Source organism: Cyprinus carpio, chromosome B6 (genome assembly GCF_018340385.1).
Source record: "Cyprinus carpio isolate SPL01 chromosome B6, ASM1834038v1, whole genome shotgun sequence".
In the NCBI taxonomy this organism is placed as follows: Eukaryota; Metazoa; Chordata; class Actinopteri; order Cypriniformes; family Cyprinidae; genus Cyprinus; species Cyprinus carpio.
The window spans coordinates 24,369,710-24,392,348 of record NC_056602.1 but is presented as its reverse complement, the minus strand read 5'-3'; the positions used below and the strand labels follow the sequence as shown (position 1 = coordinate 24,392,348).

At 34.6% G+C, this 22,639-nt stretch overlaps 1 protein-coding gene across 1 annotated transcript; it reads left to right on the top strand.

Annotated features, from left to right (window-relative positions):
* Positions 1 to 14,084: 14,084 nt before the first annotated feature.
* LOC109056482 (prostacyclin synthase-like) lies at positions 14,085 to 22,058 on the top strand. Its single transcript, XM_019073686.2, has 10 exons — positions 14,085 to 14,237; positions 14,348 to 14,471; positions 15,275 to 15,450; positions 15,622 to 15,768; positions 16,480 to 16,604; positions 16,748 to 16,929; positions 19,185 to 19,323; positions 19,534 to 19,715; positions 21,072 to 21,223; positions 21,816 to 22,058. The coding sequence occupies exons 1-10, from the start codon at positions 14,164 to 14,166 to the stop codon at positions 21,958 to 21,960; spliced, it is 1,446 nt and encodes a 481-aa protein (XP_018929231.1). The 5' UTR covers positions 14,085 to 14,163; the 3' UTR covers positions 21,961 to 22,058.
* Positions 22,059 to 22,639: the final 581 nt, after the last annotated feature.

Genomic DNA, 22,639 nt, shown 5'->3' with positions numbered 1-22,639 from the left:
CATCTTTGTGATCTTTTGAAAGCTTAGCATGCAAAATTGGAAAACTCTGGAAAACTTGAGCCAGTAAATACACAACACTCTCATGGGGTCCCATTTGTTTCAATCAAGATGGGATTTAAGAAGTATTTGAGAAGCATATCTGTTTTTTAGGAGAAGTAGGAATAACTGAGATGTGAAGTCACAATGTATCGCATTTATTGTCTTTCATTTGCGTGACTAAAAGTTTTTAGAAAACAACAGACCATCCGCAGTACATTTGATGAAGTTTAAACCTCCTGGGAAATTGATTTTCATGTGTAATGGGAAACTAGGCAAGCAGCAGTTTTCTCATGGGAAGACGATGATGGGCTGCTGTTTTCATCTATGGAGGGGAGAATGAGCCAAACATTTGGCAAAGTTTGCTTCCTAGTTGTCAGACATATGAAGTCTGAATTCTCAACGTTGTAGGTTTAACAAAAAGAAAAACTGAAACCATTTTTGATTCAAAAACCAAACAATGGATCAAAAACTACAAAGGTATTATGCATTGTTTCATCTTCTTCTTGGAAATGATATACTATGCCAAATGCTAAAGGATTTTTCTTTTACTTTATTTTCTCACAAATCACTAAAGAGCAACTAAAAACAACACCACTTTCCTAGACATGCCATGCAATAATAATAGTAGTAGTAATAATTTAAATAATACTAACAATAAAAAATGCATATTTATGTTGCAAGTGAGAATCACCTGTTAAATAATAAATTATTATTTATTTAAAAAATTGAATGTTTTTTGAGACAAAACATTGTCCATTTTCTGTTTTTCAATAACTGTAGAATGTAAAAAGATCTTTTTTTTTTTTAGTTTAAAATCCCCCTTGTTGCATGGGAAAATATGCCCCTTATATAAAGTCTTATTGATTTGTTGAGAATGATGTACAATATGGCCCCACTTTGTCTGGTTCAATTTCAATGGAGATTAACTTGTGAAATAAGACTGTATAACACTGTATCTCTAAGATATGCACTGTTTGTTTACAAAAATTGAGGAGTCTGTAATAGAATGCTTGCTATGAGGTGGCATTAAATTATTAAAATAAACAGAAAGCACAGTACATGCTTTTCTATAGTTTGTTGAATAAGCAAATTCTGCTCCAAGTTCTGCATGAACCCACAACATTTTCTTAATATATCACAACAGGCATATATATATAAATATATATCAAATAGAAAACTTATTGCGTATAGTGAACGGATGTTAAATGCAATAGCAGGATTGGTTCCCCCAGGCCAGGGTCAAGCAGTCTTCTGTTTAATTGGGATAAATGAGATGCAGTGGCTAACGCTGCTTGCCCTGATAGAACGTCAATATATGGCTGAATCAAGTCACAGGGACGGCAGTGGATTTAATCTCCAGACCAAAACCACTGCCGTCGGGCCTCTCATTGCAGGACAGACGGTGGATGTGACAGAACCGAAGCCACACACACACTCTACAGTACCGGCACGCTCTCTTGCAATACAAAGTGATGCAATTGATAGATAAGCATTTACAAATCTTTGCTGACTAAAAGAGCTATACATATATCTGAAGCATAACACGGATGATCAGATGAATGCTTAACATTCACTAAAGACTATAATCCTACTGCATACAGTTTATGAATTATTCATATACTTAAATCTATTCAAAACTGTAGACAGTGACAAATGACAGGGATTATGAAAGTGACTTTTAATATCTTATTTAAGCAATAGTTTACTCAAAATGAAAATTTCGTAATCGCTTAATCACCCCCATGTCATTCCATCCTGTCTCATATTATTTTCTTTCCACTGTAAAAGACAAAAGGTGAAACATTATCTTATAGGGAAGAGCTTCTGTTTTCCTGTGGATGCTGAAACTGGTGAGGACAAAGAAAAGGCACCATAAAAGTATCCTAAAAGCAATCCGTAATACTCATGCACTGTATTCAGATTTTAAAGTGTTTTGAAGGAATATCTAAAAAGTCCTATGATTTCTGCAACGTGCCTACCATCTCACTAGGAGAAAACTCCATATGAAATTCATCTCCAAAGCAACAGATTGCACTTCATGAGCATTTTACTATTTCATTTGGTATTGTCAGATACACACAGATGTCAAATGTCTCCACTACAAAATGCCAAAATAAGAGTTAAGTTTTATGAAATCTATTGATTAGACATCCTTTTTTTATATATCTAAAAAATGGTTTAAATTTAATAAAATAATTAAATGTCTAAAACAGAATTAACTACAGTACATATGATCTTTTTTTGAGGAACAGCTGAAAATCCCCTCTTCTTAAACCTCATTTCTGGTCATGTTTTTGAAATCTTCTACATACTTATTTGACAGAGCCGATGTGTTTGCCATAGTGGCATCAAAGGAAGTGTGAATTAAATTGAAGAGGTCCCACAGAGAGGAAGATTACCAGTGAAAGGCTTAAAGGTGATGTACTTTTTCAATTTTATAATATCCCAGCTTTACATGCAGAGCATGGCATTTGTCGCTTGATTGCTCTGAAAAGTCTATATGGCTCTGTAAATGATCTCCAAAGAAACTGCTTGACAAGCTTTGCATTTCCTTAAAGGAATAGTTCACCCAAAAAATAATGAAAAATGAATTCTGTCATCATTTACTCACCCTCTATCAGTTCAACCTAAATATTTTGAAGAATGTTTCAACTTATTTTGTCCATACAGTGAAAGTCAGTGGTGTTGAAAACAATACTGAATTGTTTTTACTGATCACTTTCACTGTACAGAAGAAAAAATCCACAGCTCATAATTACAGATTTTTGACCTCTGACATTGTTTTCTACAAAAGGTGACTCTTCTGCCAGTTTATCCATCAATAAACCACAATGCGCAACACAATGTTTGGCCACCTAAGTTGTTGTTTGTTTATATAGTAGCCTATTTTGTTTGTATCACATAAATCAGTACCAACCTGGGTGATCAATCTTCCTTTTTAGAGAATGACTTGCATATCTCCAGCACTCAGATACGATCTTGGGGCTGGAATACTCAATGATCTGGCACAAAAACACCAATACACAACCTTTAACTAATGCATATATGCTATTTGTTACTGTGTGACACCAGGAAGCTAAATAAAACCTTTAAACTTACCATTGCAATATATCATCCCAACTCTTATCCCAAAAGGCACCTAAAGAGTTCATTCTCATTTTAATGACTTTGACAACTCATTAATTAACTTGAAAACAAGCAGGAGGTCACCTGATAAACATCTCCATGAGCGCTGAACTACTCACAAGAGCCTATCTGTCACAGAAATACTCAAAGTTAAGCCCTGTTTAGAATGCAAGACATCTTGGATGAGCCTCGGGCAGCCAATAAAACAGATTTTATCATCTACTCCTTATCTCTGTCCATATCTATGAAAAACAATCTCCGCTGGCACTTCACACCATGGGTATTTTACTCGCAGGAAATGAAAAAGGCCCGAGACCGTATTAAACAATGTGACCCATTCACCTCTCATTACGATCCATTCCATCAACAACACATAATACCACATGCGAATGACCAGAGGTGTGCATAATGATTTTCTCAATATACTGTAGGTGAACAGAATGTCTTTCTGCAAATTTACCTTCAATACCTTCAATACTTAATAGAACATCCTGCATTTAATCTAAAATATGTTACCCTTGCCAATAAGCCATATTTTATATTTGAACAGAGGTGAAACCATCCCTGCTGGCTCATGTTAATCTAATTTATTAGTTAGCAAAATTTTAGCGCCGTTGGCAATCAGTATAATTGTCAATAACGAAAGAGTTACACTTTGTTTTCTTTAAGTGGTACAATTCTTCAATAAAACCTGTTAGGCTTATTTTTTTTTCTTCCATTTGCTTCTGCTAACTGGCCAATTATCTATTGTATCAGATTAACTAATTTAATCTGTGGAACAAAAGGGCCCACATAATGTAAACAGATAAAGTATGTCAATCAATAAGGGTGTACGTGCATGTCAACACTCATTAAACGAGCAAGAAAACCATTTTTAGATGTATTCTATGTCCTGTATCGTGGTCTGCATACAGTTTGTCCCTGTTGCATAATCATTTTTGAAGAACATAAAAAATCAACTTGTATTAAGTTTAAGTAATTAGTTTTAAAATTCAATACTTGGCTAACCCTCTATCCAACTGACTAATCCAATAATACATGGGGTTAGATTCAAGTCTTTCAACATCGGTCTGATGAAGTAAAGGTCATTCTACAACAATTTGAAAATGGCTGATTCTTTTAGAAGTGAACAGACAGAGAAGTGAGGAGAGGAGGAGAGGAGGAGAGGGCTGTGAGTCATCTTGCTGTGTGCAATTACACATTCAAGCGTGGCTGGCTTAAAAACACCTGCACACTATCAAGAAAAATAAATCCATCTTGAACAAAGTACAGACCCCATTTAAACTTTGTGAAGAAACTTTCAGCGTTACACTGTGTCCTAATGAGTTTAGATTCCACCACCGGCAAGCAATTTCTCTTGCCAAATGGCAAAATGGGACGTGACAAAACCAAGCGGCAACCTCCCGCTCTCTCTCGTGAAGCCAACACGGAAGTGACTTAAACTGTAATTCATCGACTGGCCACTAGATGCTGGCTGCAAAAGGGAGTCAATCCCATAGACTCCCCATGTTAAAATGCCCAACTTTACATCAGAAAAAAAAATGTTTACAGTCTGGTTCAAACAATGATTTTGGTCTATATAGCTAATTTTGGCCTTCATGACAACTGTGAGGTGGTGGATTTTTTTATAACTCAGCCTTTTAAATTATATTAAGCCTTAAAGTTCAGCATAATTAAGGGCGTGGCCACTTGAGTGACAGGTGGATTGCTGCTGCTGACTGCCATGCTGCCACATCGAGCTAGGTGGGCGTGGCTTTACCCATTTTCCATTATCCGGGAGTGACGTGCGGTGACACACTGCCAAGATGGCGACACCCCACTCCGCCCACTTTGAGCTTCAAAAACGCTCTTCAGAAAACTACAGGTGATGTCACGGACATTACGTCCATGTTTTTATACAGTCTATGGACAAAACACAGTCACAGAACACAGCCAACCAGAAGAAGTGTGCATTCACGCAATGCACTGCGGCGTAAAAATAAAAGCACAATTCTTTATCATTACATTCATCAAACGGAAACTGTATGGTGGGTATTCCTTGTGGAATTTGCATATATACAATATACAATTCTTAACTTTGACAATCAGAGTAATCAATGTTTGATGTTTAATAACAGACATGTCCATGAGTTTCCAGTGTAGGCGGGATTACCAGAAGGCCAAAGCACTTATTTCCCACAATATATACAACCACCATTTTATATATATATATATATATAATGAGTTTCCAGTATATATATATATATATATATATATATATATATATATATATACATGTATTTAAAATTATTATATTGCAATAGTCTTGTTTCTTGCCTTTATTTTCTTAATTGTGAATTATATATATTTTTTGTAGCTGTGGTTATGCTGCTGTAATTCATGTTATGGGTTGATTTTCATGATGTATTTAAAATATATATCAAAATAAATATTGGAATTAATTAATTTAATTAATAATTTTACATAATAATTTAAGAAAGTAATATTATTTTGATTTGGATATTTTCACTTTTTACGCATAATGGTTTCTCACAGCTTATTTATGTCATTACTTCTTACACTTGCTCTTGTTTGTTACATCCCAGTATGAGTGCAATGGAAATCTTTCACTGGGCAACATGCAGGACTCTCAATGTTCACGCAAGCTGGAAGCAATGCATGAAAAAGGGAAAGTATAACATGCTGTAATGATTAATGTATACAGAACATATACAGAAAAAGAACATTACATACTTTTTAACATGTTAGGTCTATTTGTGTATGTTCTGGCCTCAAAGAGGCTGTAAAAAGTGCAGATTAAGATTCAAAACCCATAAGTCAAAGTGAGATGTGTTTGAGAATCCTGCACAGTGACAATAGCTTGTTTAAAAAGCCTTAACTTGCTTGTTTTGTTCTCATTTAAAGTAATATGTGCTATTTGTAACCATGTCATAGAAGCAAACTTGGGGATGCAGTGCTGTAATTATGAAATAAGAAATGTCCACTCCATTCAACTGAGATATAAACTGTTAAAGGACGAGCAATTATTGTTGTTAAGCTGATTGGCTTTTGTTTTAAACAGGTTTTCTTTCATTGACTGTAGAATGTAAAAAATCTCATTCTCAAGAATGAGATAAATACATTGGCTTTTTTGGGGGTTGGGGGGGTGGCACAACATAGTATGCATAGTATGCTACGAGCTACTCAGTAAGTGGGAAAATTGTGGAATTCAGATTAAAATAACCATCCCATGACTACAAGCTTAACTTCCAGATGACTAATCAGATCTAAATTAATAAATGAGATTATGTAAGGTGTTCACAGAGAATATGCAGTCTTTATCATTACAAAGCCCCATTATTAGTATGATAGAGGTGGTCTGGTGGGGTATTATGATATGGTATAGTGGTGAGAGGTTATTATAGTTGTTGAGGTGCTATTTGCTTATTATAGTCAAACCATTAAAAGTGAACATTCAGAATTTATTCCTCACTTCATTCTAAATCCATGTAAGAATTTCCAATATTATCTTTTATGTACAGTTTAACGATAAAAATAAAATTTTTGTTATTGTGAGCTTTTCACAAAGTTCAGAATAAATGCTGTATAAGCATAAATATTATTAGAAAAATACCCCTAGGCTAAATATTGTGCATGTTTACATATGCCTCCATGGTTACAGTAGAAGTTAGTCAGCATCTCAATCTGTTTGTGTGTAGATGTGTATATGCAAGCGTGCGCGTCTACGACTACTGAATCACACAAAGTAAATCTTCAGCTTCCTTTTTCAAAGCTGTGGGACCAACAACTCATCAGTCTCCTCAGGCATGGCAACACAGGAAAAGAGCCCTCTATGACAACAAGACAAACAAATACACATTTCTGTAAGCCTACAGAATTCCGAGTCTGATGTGGGATAACAGCAGGGTCATCTGCATTTGATAACAGAGAGAAAATTATAACCAAGAAATTAAATGGCCATCTTTGACCAATAACAAGGACGGTGGACCCTGGTAAAAAAAAAAAAAAAAAACTGAAGCATACATTCTATGAAACTCAATCCATGTGTCAGTAGCTTACAAGGCCTGCACACAAACACAACTGACATTTTAAATTCTCTATGATCCACGACTAACATGTACAATTTGTGTCCATTTAACCTAAAGTTATTTTGGCACAAGACATTTTCTCCCCTGAAACCAAATCATATCCAGGATTTTTGTGAACCATATGATTCCTCATCTACATTGGGGCCTGAATAATCTAGGATGTTGTTCTGACACCTATGGTTTAAAACAGGAAATCTTTATTTCTGGTCATTAATCAATTCTATTTCCTCTCTGCTTTATTTATTGTTTATTTTGTTATCCTAACAACACATGACAAATATATTTTTTAAATGGTACAGTTTATTATTTGTGCTCTGTTTGTATTGAATCACTGATTTTTAGGTGCTTGAAGTGAAGAGGAAGCTTTGATCTATGCCAGCATTATTATTCCAGCAAGGCAAGTCTTTCAGCGGGTCGCACAGGCAGAGGGCTCAGTTAATTTTCTTGCCGGCAGTCCAATAATGACCCAAAGGTGACTCAACTGTGTGTCCTCCTGCTTCAAAGGAAGTAACTTTCAGGTATATTATTATAGTCATTAAACCATACAAGACCTGGGACTGATGGAGAAAATTTGAGAAAGTTGAGGAGAGTTACAGTATTAGGAGAGAAAAAGTGAAGTTTGCGAAAGTACATATGAATGAATAGGGAGTTATAATGGATAAAATGTCTGTAGAAAAGGAGATAACAAAAAAGTTGTAATTTAAAAGTCATAAAAGCTGTAGCAGAATTTTTAACATCTTCACAAAAACTCTTCAGGGTAAAGAAAAGACCCCAGGGGTCCATCATCACAGAAGAGAATACAGTCTCCCTTTCTAGGCACCTGAAGGCATGTAAACTATGAATATTATAGGCTTGATTACCTGAACATTGCACATTAATTGAAGTACTATAAGCCTTTTGGCATTCTCTATCTTGACACTAAACGCTCTTTATTCAGAAGATTTCTATAATTTTACTGAAGCAATACTTGTATGAGAAGAATGTATGTAAAAAGGACAGTTATGTCATTATTTACTCACCCCCAGTTTGTCTCAAATCCGTTATTTAGCTGTGAAACACAAAAGGAAAAAATTTGCCCAACAATAGTTTATAGCGAGTGTGTCTATCAAAAAAAAAGTAAACTCTTCTTAAAAAATACAATTCTATATGATAGTTTTATGTTAAAAAAAGAGAATACTGTAAGTTATTCATTGAAAATCTTATTCTCATATTTGTCATATTCTCATTTTTTCGTCCTAGGAGTTTTGTGCTTGGAGCTGCATGAAGATTCTACTGTTTTGTTCCATGGAAAAAATAACCATATTTTGGAACATCAATAATAACAAATTTCATTTTTAAGTGACCTGTTCCTTTAATGATCTCTATGGCTGGTCTTTCAATTCTGATAATCTAAAAACCTTGTGTTTGTACCAAAGGAAAAATGCTTTAATTTTTTAATTAAAGCTGCTCAGTCAAAAAGAAATTGCAATTTGTTGATTACAACTGGCAGTGCTTTACTGTGAAATCATTTATTTTCGTCTGAGGTTATTTATTTTATTACATGAGAAATATCCAACAGAAGAAGCTGCTACATTGCTTACAGAGTGACGTGCAAGCAGTGGTAACTTGAACTGCTGGGTGAGTATTAACTGAGCCAGATGTCTGAAATTGAGAAATTATCACAATATATCAGCATGGCAATCTGGGAAGGAATACGGCACAGGTCAGTTTTACATTTTACACTTATTTTTTCACCCATCATCCCTTGTTGGCAATAAGAAGTGACTGCAGCATATTGCCAGAGAAACTCAAAAATCTCATATCTCTCGTCAACAGCTTACTGGATATCCAGAATGATAGGAGAATGTGAACTTTGTTCAATAACACAGGAGCTAAGAGAAGATGGTTCTGCATGTTTGTGATGTACAAGGGAGCTTTTTAGCATGGAAACGGATAAGTGGGTTTTTTTTTTTTTTGGTTGGTTTTTTTCTCGGTGGGGGGGTGGGGGGGGGGGGGGGTGGCTGGAAAGAGATACATTTTTATTTTTTATTATAATTTTTTTTTTTTTGTACATTTGGCAGTATAGGAAACACTGTGTAAGTACTCTTTTATATATATATATATATATATATATATATATATATATATATATATATATATATATATATATATATGTATATACACACACATTTTTATTTTTTATTATAATTTTATATATATATGTAAAAGGGGGCACAGCAGTTTTCTTACAGAATAGGTCAGGTCAGACTTTACCCACCATTTCTTGTGTCCACTGATTTAATTTAAGGGAATTAAAGATTCCTTCCTATACCTAGACATCATGAGGAAATGTTCTTTCATGTCCAATGAGGCCTACTGTAGATGTCCGAGTGTGAATGTGCAGTGTTTTTATGCAATGCGCTGCATTAACATAATTTGCTATCATCGGTTTTGGAATAAAATTGTTTGATTTCTTTATTGTCTGATTTCAGTGCACAATGTGGTGAAACTAATAATGTTTTAATATAACTTAATTATCATGGCTGGTGAGCTGTTGAAGTGTCCAGCTGCCTCACAGTAAGACAATCAAAATGAGTATTCATGCTGTGTTACGTTTGAGGTATAAAATATCAAATTTGCCTCAAAAGTTACAGTAATAGTCTGCTATACCTAGGAGTCTACATCCTGGAACAGGAAAATCAACTATGGTCTCAACCTTTGCAATGACAGGAAATGGGAAACTGTGTGTTTGTGAGAAACACATCCAAATCCAAAGCTTCTACCCAAAATATCAGCCCATAATCCATAATAATGCTTCTTCCAGTGAAAAAGTCCATCCCCTGTTGTGCTTTCACATCAAACTCCATGAAACATATTTGTTTTTGCTTGTAAATGGTGCTTGATCTGTCTTAATGATAAATTTGTTTACAAGCATGCAGCTTTTCACTTCACAAGATGTTAACAGATGGACTGGACTGGAGTGGTGTGGATTACTTGTGGATTATTGTGACGTTTTTATCAGCTGTTTGAACATTCTGGTGGGACCCATGAGCCCTGCGGAGTTTAGATCCAACCCTGCTCCAACATATATATCATGTAGTTTTCAAATTAGCCTACATGACTTGATTAGCTGGATTAGGTGTGTTTAACAAGGGTTGAATCAGGGCTGTGGCCTTCCAGGAACTGAGTTTGACACCCCTGCTGTAGAGGACCCTTTGGTGAGCAAATGATGTAATGCCTATTTACAAATCGGTTCTGATGAAGAAATAAACTCATCTACATCTTTGATGGCCAGAGGGTGAGTACATTTTCAGCAAATTTTCATTTTCAGTGAACTATTAACTCCAACTAGAGATTATTTGTTTAGATTATTATAGTTTTAAGGTCCGGTTTGTCTTCCAAAATAGATGCCAATATAATACAATGTAGAAAAGCATTGGACAAGGCTAAATATGCTAGAGGACACAACCACGATAAGGAGTCAATTACAGAACAAAGACATCAACAGGATTTCTGTCAGGCTGTGATTATGTGCTCCCCACCCATGTCTTAATGTATTGTCCTTATTGAATAAAACAAAAACACAAAGAAGGATGATGAAAGACAGGGGAGATAATATATGTTAATATAATAAATATACAATTAAAAAATTGTGCTAAATTGCATAAAACAGTCTCTGTTCTTTGAACTGAACATTTATCTGTGCACAATAACAGATGACTTACTACTGTATGTTAATCAGTGATGTACTGTACTGTTACATAGATCTGAAAAAAAGTATATTTAGAACATATTTACCTATCTGTATCTTGGATCTAAATGCCTTAACTTTGAATGTTGCCATTGTGACAAATATAAATGACTTCCTTTCCTATGAGATGCATATCTGCCAGTTACATTATTTGTTCTTTTGAAATTAGCTTTTTGACGCAGTGGAAAATCTTCTGTGGAAAGTTAAGAGGACACTTGAATAACTAAAAAAAGTGGAACTTCTGTATGGGCATTAAGTAAACATGCCAGCTCTTGTATTTTGAAAGAGTTTCTTTACAGTTCGCAAACAATGTTTTAAGCAGGCTGTGAATGTGTTCCATTATGTATATATAAAGAGAAAAAAATAAGAGAAATTAGTACAGGTTTGAACTGAAATGACATGAGAGTGAGTAAATGACCAAATCTTTGTTTTTGTGTGAGCGATCCTTTAAAATGTATTATTAACTAAGAGTTTACCGAGACTGTCTGCTCAAACACTTTCTCTCTGAAAAACAACTGCTGAACATCATTACAAACTTTCAGCCAACAGTCTATTAAAACACACTGCCTCTTTCCCTAAATTATTCAGTCAAAACTTTTTAACTTAGTTTAGGACTTGATATTCTGCCAAGAATTCAAATGCATTCATATATTTTAAGTGTGGTCAAAAATGGTCAAAGTGTGGACAAATTCTTTTTTGAAGCCAGAAAATAGAGACATTATAGATTTAGACACAAAGTAGTGAGTATCATAAGTGGTGCCAAGAACTTAGCTTTCTCCTGCTTATTCACTGGGAAATTAATATCATTATTATTATTTTTTTCCTTTAAAGAGTTCACAGCAGTCAAACGATGCCTCTGTCATATCGATTAGTGCAGTCCTGTGCATAATGCCTCATTAGTTTGAGTGGCCTTTGAACTGCTGGGACCAGATGCCATTACAGTCCATTGTTCCACGGGTGGCCCGATCATTTTTGGGTACTTAAGCCAAGTTACAAATCTTATCAGACTTATCTGGCAGGCAAGATGAGAATTAAGTATGAAATACTGAGCAATATTCCATCAAGAGTTCCATAATGCGAACATGTGGGAATGAATATAATGGTGTAGCCTAAATTAGATATAATCAAAATTTACTAAGGATTTATTTGTTTCGTCACTGTCTGCTTTTGCTTTTATGGCTTGGGGTGGCAGATATTTAATATGGCAAATGTAATGACTGTTTAGTGTTATGTTCTTCAATGCCTATTAAACTTAGATAATAGCTATTGAAGTATGACCACAGAGTTCATTCTTTCTTCATGTTACGTAACTAACACAATCGAATTCTTTCCAATACAAATTCTCAAATTACAAACCACAAAACACTGTTTTAAATGGTGCAGAAATAAAACCTACATACCTCAACAGCATAAAGTACATTGCAATTAAATCAGAAATTTATCATTTGTAAAATTCTAAGAACTGACATAGCAGAATATTAGAGTGTAAAAGAAGCTCAGAATCAGTGTGACTCAGTCGCCACCTTATGGAAAGTTTTATGCAACAGTCATTGTACAGCTCATCAACTGACTGAAATGAATAGGCATATTTCTTACTTAAAAGCTTTTGATTTCCCTGAAAATGAGCTTTGCTACAAATACTCTTGGCATAGAATTCAGCCACTTTTGCCAAGATGTAGGTGTGCCATATAGACAGTCAGGAACTGACAAGCCTATATTTGTCTTGGATTTTAAACTGTCATCTTTATTTACACTCCAAATTTGTATGTATATTTATTGTCCCATTAATATTTATAATATATTTGTAATATATATTTATTGCCTTAATTAAGCTTTGCTTGCATGCTTCAAACTGTCATCGTTATTAATAAATCTAGACACACATAAAGCTAAATTGTGTAGGCTATATCAGCTCCCTTCTTACATTTAAAGTTCATTTAAATCAAGCCGAATAGTTTAAATGCCCCACCTGTCATTTAGCAAACACATCTACAATGATGTACACTTTGTCATCAGAAATGTAGATAGAACATGAAGACATCACACTCACACACCCTTAATCTCTGAAAATGGCTGAGCAATAAAACAACCCCTAACATGATTCATGTTTAAAGATCTCACATATTTACTGAGTTCACTAGGTCTCTGAGCATTCTGCTACTAATTCCAGAAGTAACATATATCAAACATATGTAAACAATGTCTGTCAGAGTGAGAAAAAAAAAACAAACAAACAAGGGAAGTAGGCTACTTTGTATGTAGGAGTGCTTCTTTTGTTTGACGTTTGATTTTCTGATGATTCATTTGCTGGAGATATTTTTATACTTCTGCATTTTAGACATTTGAGACAATGGTCTGTCAATGGACAACTAGTCTTTATACTTAGTTTATATTTTATTCCTTCAATGAGTTTTCAAATTTGTAACCACCGATATTTAAAAAAAGTATTTTCGATCATTAGACGCTTGTAAACAGAAATCAGAAGAAGAACAGAAGAACATATATGTATTTTTTTAAAAAGTTAATAACCAAAAAGTTGATGGTACACATTGACTTCAATATAGTATGGAAAAAATACTATGGAAGTCAATAGCCATCAATTTTCCAGCATTCTTCAAAATATCTTCTTTTTTCAATTACGTTTTGAACAACTTGAGTAGGCCTTAATAATGACAGAATGTTTCATTTTTGGATGAACTATCCCTTTAAGGATCGGTATCGGACGGTATATTTGACTAAAAGCATAATCAACCGTTTTTTTATATATTTGCATACATCACCAACGGCCTTTGTTTAATATGGTAAAAGGTAAGGGCACATTTTGTGACACATTTTGTGCTGAACGACACTGCGCCTCGAATTCACTGAGGAAATTCTTTAAAACGCTGACAGCTCGAAGGTCATTGCATAATTAACACACATAGTATTTTTCGGATTGGTTTCACTAAAAGTAAGTTTTGATGTGACTTATCACTAATCATCATGACGAATCGTCATGTTGTTTCCATAACTAGGCTAAGCCAGAAACTGCCTAAAGATGTCATTGTTATGTTAGGTCATATTCAGACATTTTCACGCCCACCACTTTGAGTGCAGTTATGAATTTCGTAATGAGATGTGACGTATGTTAGTGTGTCAGCTGAGTATTTAACTCCTGGAAAGCAGGGCAGGAGATTATACATGTTCGGCATGATGTGGACTGCGCTTCTTCTGCTGGGACTCGCTGTTCTGTTGCTGTACGCGAGACGCACGAGGTGAGTCCAGACCGGTCCGACCAGCTCCTGAGTCTGACAGACAACACTTAAACTTTACAAATACGTTTAAACAATTACGAATTAAGCTAAACTTGTGGGTTTTTTTGCAGACGAAGAAATGAGCCTCCTCTGGATAAAGGAATGATTCCCTGGCTCGGTCATGCGCTTGAGTTTGGCAAAGATGCTGCTAAATTCCTGACACGAATGAAACAGAAGCACGGCGACATTTTTACTGTGAGTTACTGTTGGTTGAGTAAAATGACACTATCATTAAACCAGCAATTAAATCAGCAATCTGTCATAATGTGCAGTTTTTGTTAATGGGTAGTGGAGAAATATAGTTATTTTAAGTGAAATTTCATTTGAATATGTAAATGAAAAGTGAATGTTTTTGTGTTGTGACAGGTTAACAAGTTTTCGAAATTTTAAGGGATTCCGGAGTTTGCTTAAATAGTTAAAAGTACAGATATTTCATATAGTCTTGCAACTTAGGTCAGATTAGAAGAATATATTTAGAATATATACTGTATGTGTATGTGTGTGTGTGTGTGTGTGCGTGTGTGTGTATTCTACTAATATGCCCTAAGTTGAGAGAAAATATTTAATATTTGTATTTTTAATTATTTAACTAAACTCCAAAATCCCTTAAAACTTTGAAAAACTTGTGTGTGTGTATATATATATATATATATATATATATATATATATATATATATATATATATATATATATATACATACATACATCAAATATATTATACATGTGCATATTGTATATTATTATCGATTGTATAATTTTTGTTAAGACTTTTGCCTATAAGGATGACTTATGACTTTCTTCTTGCTGCAATTCTCTAAAGCATAGTGAGCTAAGTTGACTGTAGGGACCATTGGAGGCAAGGGTAAAACTTTATCTAGAAATTGCGACTGTATAGGAGAGTTTAGATAACAATCTTGTTCTCTGACATGACATTTCCTGTAACAGCTTCCTTTCACACACATTTTTATCACTAACCACACTCATCTAATGTGAACCAGGTGCGTGCAGCTGGACAATATATCACTGTTCTGCTGGACTCAAATTGCTATGATGCTGTCCTGTCCGATGTGGTCTCGCTTGACCAGACAAGCTATGCTCAGGTCCTAATGAAGAGAATCTTCAGCCTGGATCTACCCAATCACAACCTTGAATCTGAGAAGAAAAGAGCAGAAATGTAGGTTTCTAATAAAGTTAAATCTCTCTGTCAGAACTACTGTCATCTTGAGAATTTGCTTTAAATGTTTTTAAGATGTTTTTCATTTGCTGAATAGATCTTAAGGTAACATCAAAGCTGAAATATCAATTATTCTGAACCATATATATGTGTTTGTGTGTGTTTGACTAGGCATTTTCAGGGGTCTGCTTTAACCCAACTCTGCAGCTCAATGCAGAACAACCTCCAGCACCTCGTGACCCCTTCAGAAATGGGCCTGAAAGTATCTGAGTGGAAAAAAGACGGACTCTTCGATTTCTGCTACAGTTTGCTCTTCAAGTACGCCAGTCTCTAAAATCAACATACTAGTAACCCTCTGAAGGCTATAAGACATGTTTCTCACCACAAGCGTATACACTGATGTGAAATTATCAGCAGGTTTCAGAATTCACCGCAGGTGGAAACAGAGCTGCAGCGCTTCATGCTTAATAAACTGAACTCAGCACAGAAAGCATGATGAAAATGCATTATAAAACTAAAATGTGATAGTTAATTTCATAATAAATCTCAGTGGTCACTTCCTGAAAACCATTTCATAATTTATGGCAATTATTGGAGTAAATAATTACTGAAGAGCGATTACTATTATGCAACAGACACACTGTCGTTGTAAAAAATCTGATTCACTAACGCACTGCTTGAGTATGTAGGCTTAATACTTTATTTGGTATACATTCTGTACCAATCAACAAACGGAGACTGTCCCACCCAAAAGCTGGTACATCATAATTATCAATCACTATTGTACAGGTAAGACCTGTTGTCATGCCTCTACAAGGTGCAGCTTGGTTAGCTCATGAATGCCTTAAGGTCATGCAGTAAAACGTGGTATTTTGTGACAGTTGTTCAAATTAAAGGATTAAATGTTGTACTACAGATTTTAACAGCCTGGAAAAACCTGATTTTCGTGGAAAACGATTAAGGCTGACTTAGGGTTTTTTGAATGCTGTATATCCTCATACCAATCACTGTATGTCTTGTTCTCTGCAGGACCGGCTATCTTACTGTGTTCGGCGCAGAGAAAAACAACAGTGCAGCACTCGCAGAAATTTATGAGGAGTTTCGCCGGTTTGACAAGCTTTTGCCTAAACTGGCTCGGACTACTGAAAACAAAGGTAATGGTAGTGGTTTCATTTGGAAGAAATTGCTTAAAAAACAAATGTTCTTTCTTCCATTATTATTGTTTTCTTTTAAAATTACATTTCATTAGACATGATTTATTTAACTAACCTGTGTTTTTTATGTTTAAATTCATTAGAGGAGAAACAAATTGCAAGTTCAGCACGAGAAAAGCTGTGGAAATGGCTGACTCCATCACGGTTAGATAGAAAGCCAGAACGCCAGTCATGGTTGGGGAACTATGTACAGCAGCTGCAGGATGAAGGAGTTGATGCTGAGACTCAGAGGAGAGCCATGCTGCTACAGCTATGGGTCACACAGGTGAGTTTCCCTCTGTCTCTTTCCCTTAGTTGTCCTTTCACAACACATACTTGCAAAAATGTTTCTAAAAGACAATCTGTTGTAATAAACATACGTCATTTAGAAGTTCAAGCTAGTAAGATGTTTTAAAAAGAAGTCTTTTATGCTCACCAAAGCTGCATTGATTTGATCAAAAACACAGAACAAAAGTAATATTGTGAAATATTACAATATAAAATAATTGTTTTCTATTTTAAAGTTTCATTTTCAGCAGCCATTACTCAATTAGGATCAATTAGGAATTATTCTAATTATGTTGATTTGGTAATAAAGAAATATTGTAATGCATCCTTGCAGAATAGAAGTATTAAGAAAAAAATGTCAATGTACAAATTTTTCCCATTCTTTTTCATGGCACGAAAGTGGATGATCATTAATACTGCCAGGCCCCAAAATAAACATTAAATCCTTATGGCTTAAGAAGATCTATAGATACTTTATAGTGCTTTTTTTTATCTATTTTGGAGCTCGGCGGTATAAATAACCATTTATTTTCATTGTATGAAAGATTTTTTTTTTTGTATTTTACTGTGAAAACTGAAAAATAATATAGGGTTGGAACAATATGAAATATTGGGAAAAGTAGTAGTTCATCATCATGAACATAAACTATTCCTTTAAAAATTCCTTTTGTCTGATAGCATGCTTAATCACTCAAAACTACATAGTGGTGACACAGTAATACCTCGAGGTTGCCATAGTGATAGGCTGTTTTGCACTCCTGATCTTACTGTAAACTAGAGAGCCTGCCACCTCTGGAGTTTGTGAGTGTGTGAGTTTCACAGAACATGAACACAGAACTTGACAAGCTGCCTAACGCACACCTGAGACGCCATAGCCTGAGGCCAAACAACACCTACTGAATGATTCCTTTGTATAAATAAGTAACGCAGGTGTTGATGTGTCCCTAGTATTTACAATGCATTTGACAGAATAATTACATGGATATTCAAGCTTGCTAACACAATCAAATAAAAATTATCTAAATAAACGCCATTTAGCACAATTAAAGCATTAGTTCACCCAACAATGACAATTATGTCATTATATGTCACTCACCCTCATGCTGTTCCAAGCATGTATAACTTTCTATGGAGGTAAATTAAGTAATTAATTTTGTAATACAATTTGTTGAATTGCAACTATTTCTTAGTTGTTGTTTTTTTTTTTTTGAGTATAAATTTACATTTCCTAAGGCATCATGCAGCAGTTCTCTGCTTTAACCACATGAGAGCAGTATAACTACAGATAAACAGCTTCACTGAATAATTATTGCTTCTTGCTAATATGATTGCTAATGTTGCTCATAATTAAGGTTAGAGATTTGAAAAAACCACAGACCATACATATTAAGCTTTGGCACAGAAGAAATTGACAAGAAAACAGGCTTATATTCTTATATATTAAGAATATTATAAAGACTTGAGCCAGTAAGAAGTCACCCAGAGCACCCTAGTAATGTGCTAAAACCATATTAAAACTCATATTTTCACAAAAATGTAAAACTACCGTTCAAAAGTTTGGTTTTAAATATTTCATAATATTACTGTTTTTACTGTATTTTTATCAAATAAATGCAGCTTTGGTGAGCATAAGAAACTTTTTTCAAGAACATTTAAGTGTTCCTAATGTTAATGACCCCAAACCTTTTAACAGTAGTGTAGTTTTTTCATGCATTTTATTGTGTGATGGAGCTATGTATAATGTCAAATCCTAAGCTAAAACAAATAAACCCATAGGCTTTATCACGCATAATGTGTTGTCATAGCTTGCCACAGCATCTGATACTATAATAAAACCAACATGTGATGCAATTTCAAAGATATGAGCACATGGGAATTCCCTCTAATAGAAAGTGATTCTTTAGCTTTGTCATGGTATCAGCAGGTTTATTGACAGACAGATTCACCTCTGATAGTCTGTCTGAGAGTCTTCACCCCTCATTGGCCAACCCTCAGCAATTGTTGTATGACAGGTTTAACTGCACTGCTTTGCGCGCACTGACAGCAATGTTGCTAATGCTGTATGCTGTAGGTTAGACCCTGCTGTATATTTTTATGAAATGTCATAAATCCTCTGACATATCAATGGGTGTCAGTTCAGTCACACTTGTTTTGCAGGCAATTAAAAAGGTTCTTTCTAGATTTAAAGAGTATAAGTGTCAGACTTTTTAGTGGTTTGTTTGACGGTAATTTAAGGAATGTTTCTGTCCTCAGGGAAACGCAGGCCCCGCTGCATTCTGGGTACTGGGCTACTTACTCACCCACCCTGAAGCTCTAAGGACTGTGAGAGAGGAAATCCAAGGTGGGAAGCACCTCCGTCCAGAAGAGAAACAGAAAAACACTCCAGTGTTTGGTAGGTCACATAAGGAAAAGTGATTTATATAATTTATATATATATAAAAAAATTATATATATGCACATATTTGTGCAATAATTTTTTCCAACATATGTGTGTGTGTGTGTGTGTGTGTGTGTGTATGTATATATATATATACGTATATACACACAATTCCAACAAATTTCATTGAAATTAAAACTAAATTTCTGAAATCTGTTTTTACAGACAGTGTTCTTACTGAGACGCTGCGTCTAACTGCAGCTGCTCTCATCACTAGAGAAGTGAAGCAAGATAAGAAGATTTGTTTAAGCAACGGGCAAGAATACCAGCTCCGACGGGGCGATCGGCTGTGCATTTTCCCCTTCATCAGCCCTCAAATGGACCCACAGATCCACCAACAGCCAGAGGTGCACTTTCAGATTCTACTTCCATCCTAAACTCAACCAAGCAGAGAGATGAGATTCACTTGGGAGAGAAATCATTTCATTACATGAAGAATCTGGGCAGATTTTAGATAAATTTGAAATATGTATTGATTTTCACTTTGTCAAAAATAGGTGCAATTGAAATAGACTTGAGCACTTGCACTGCGTTATATAACGGCCCAAAAATATTCTGTAGACTTGCATTAAAGGTACCAAGCAACATCTAGAATATAATAAAGACTTGAGGTTAGTTCTTGGCAAGAACACCCAAGCAACCACATAGCAAATCTCTGGCATCTTGGCTTTTCCATGGGCAAGAAAATGGAATAAAATAGTTTTTTTTTATTTTTTTTTATGAAATGATAGATAATATATTTAAATTAAATTAAATGTAACACCTTAGCAATCAGATAATTAAAAAAAAAAAAACATTTTAAAATTATAAAAAATATAATGAACTTTTTACACTTTAGCAGCCACATAGTTTCCAGTTTTTGCAATATAATTTTGACATTTTTTAAAAACATAAATATATAATTTGAATATGAAAAGTTGAAAGAAAAATACTTCAGATTTAAACTAAAATAATTACAAAATATATAAAAAAAATCATAAGCAAACCAAAAAAAAAAGATTAGTGTTGCTATGCAATGCTAAATTTCTTTTCTTTTCTTTTCTTTTCTTTTCTTTTCTTTTCTTTTCTTTTCTTTTCTTTTCTTTTCTTTTCTTTTCTTTTCTTTTCTTTTCTTTTCTTGCAGATAATGCATTGCTTAGTACGTTGCTTTATTAACACACATAGCTTATTGATAGCCTAAACCTCCTTAGCTTGAACTTTATTGGCGTCCACCATTATGATCAAGCTTGGATTACATTCTGCACAGGTCCAACGGCTAATCTAGTGAGATATCTGGGATTAGCTATTCAAGTGTTGTCATTGGCACAAAGACAAACAGGGGGAAGGGGGTCACAGTTTATAGGCACTGCTGCTGCTCATGGTATCTGTGAGAAACAGATGCTCGCACCATACACAGTGCATTGTAGGCCAAAATGCTGACGTTGCATACCGTAGTGCTGTGTATTGGCACTGTGAACTAAAGATCTGATCCAAGCTTCCATGTCAAGCCCACTGATTAATAGTGAATTGATTAACAGCGCAGCAAGATGTTGTTCTTGCAAGCAAACATTGGACGCGTCTCACAAACATATCACAAGAGTGCAGTTTATTGCTTTACTCTGTTTCATCAAGACAATTTGATGTTACAAATATTAATATAATGTATTAATTTTCACCTGAAGACACAATAAAAAAATTCTGCTTGTTTTCTCCTCATGTTACAGATGTTCCAGTTTGACCGCTTCCTTAATGCAGATGGGACAAAGAAGAAGGACTTCTTTAAGGAAGGGTTGAGGGTGAAGAATCCCTCTGTGCCCTGGGGGACCAAAGACAACCTGTGTCCAGGACGCCAATTTGCAGTTAGTGCAATTAAAGAGTGAGTATAATTGCATTAACCATATAAGGTGCAGTCACATATTTACCATTGCAAAATCCAATCAGTTCATTTGGAATCTATGATATTGGTTTCATGTGAAGGTGAAAAACATTTTCGCCACAGATTCAGCTCAGGTTCAAGTTGTTCATTCAAATTCACTGCTTCTTAGTTTAAAGGTGTCTTGTGTGTGAGCAGTGCTTCATACATTTCTACCCCATTGACAGTAGAACTTAATCAGGCTAGATGTCATTGAATTCAACACGGATGAAAATGAGGGATAAACTTGCAGTCTTTACAATGGCATGCACTGTATAAAAGTCCTAGATCACTTTCAAAAATTGTTTCATCAGCTGACCAGTTTAGTATGTTGCTTAACAAAAGTACAGTCCATCGAACGTACTGTTCTTCTGTCCCCCTCATCTTCAGTCCTTTCAGATTCAAAGAATCTTATTGTCTGTGAAATTATTGCCAAAGTTTAACTAATGTGACCGCACCTTTAGTCCTTGTGTTATGCTTTAAATTGATTTTATTCAACAAATTTTATGCTTGTATCTGTTAGCGACTATAATTCTTCTTTTTCCAATCCCTTTAGGCTTGTATTCACAATCTTGACTGGATTTGATCTAGAACTGTGTGAAAAGAATGCAAAGCTGCCATTGGTAGACCCCAGCCGATATGGTTTTGGCATTCTCCAACCAGCTGGCGATCTAGAGATACGCTACAGAATAAGATCTTAATATGCCAAATCTAATTAAAACTGTACAGATAACAATATACTTTTTTTAACCAGTGTCTTGAATACTTATTGCAATAATAAATATTGTATTTTTTTAAACTCTGATGTCATTTGGTTTTATTATCCTTCCTTTTCTGCATCTAAGGCCTCAAAAAACGTCCTAATTCTAATGCAATTCAAAATGTTTTAAATCCCATGAAAAATGCAAGATCAAACACACTTGGTTTATTGTATTTTTTCTTCAGTATTTTGTTTGTCAGGGCCAAAATGATGTGAAACAAAATTAAAAGTGGTACTATAGTAGATAACACACTTTGGAAACATGCATGCCTGCTTTGTTATACAACAAAGTTAAAGCTTTGATCTGTCTCTGGTCAAAGGCACATAGGTTACCTCAGGGTAAAAGGCACTTTTGATTTTTTTCTCTCCCAAAACACTAAAATGCAAAAAGTACCACCACATCACTTTCCTAAACACCTGTTTCCTGAGAAATAGAAAACTCGATCCATTATCTGCAATAAAAAAATATCAAATTTGATGTAATTCTAAAATAACATACACACATAATTTATTCTAAAATGTATTATATATAATTTAAATGTGATTGTATTTATTTTTTTAATTAATACATTTTTTATTGTAATTTATATATATATATATATATATATATATATATATAT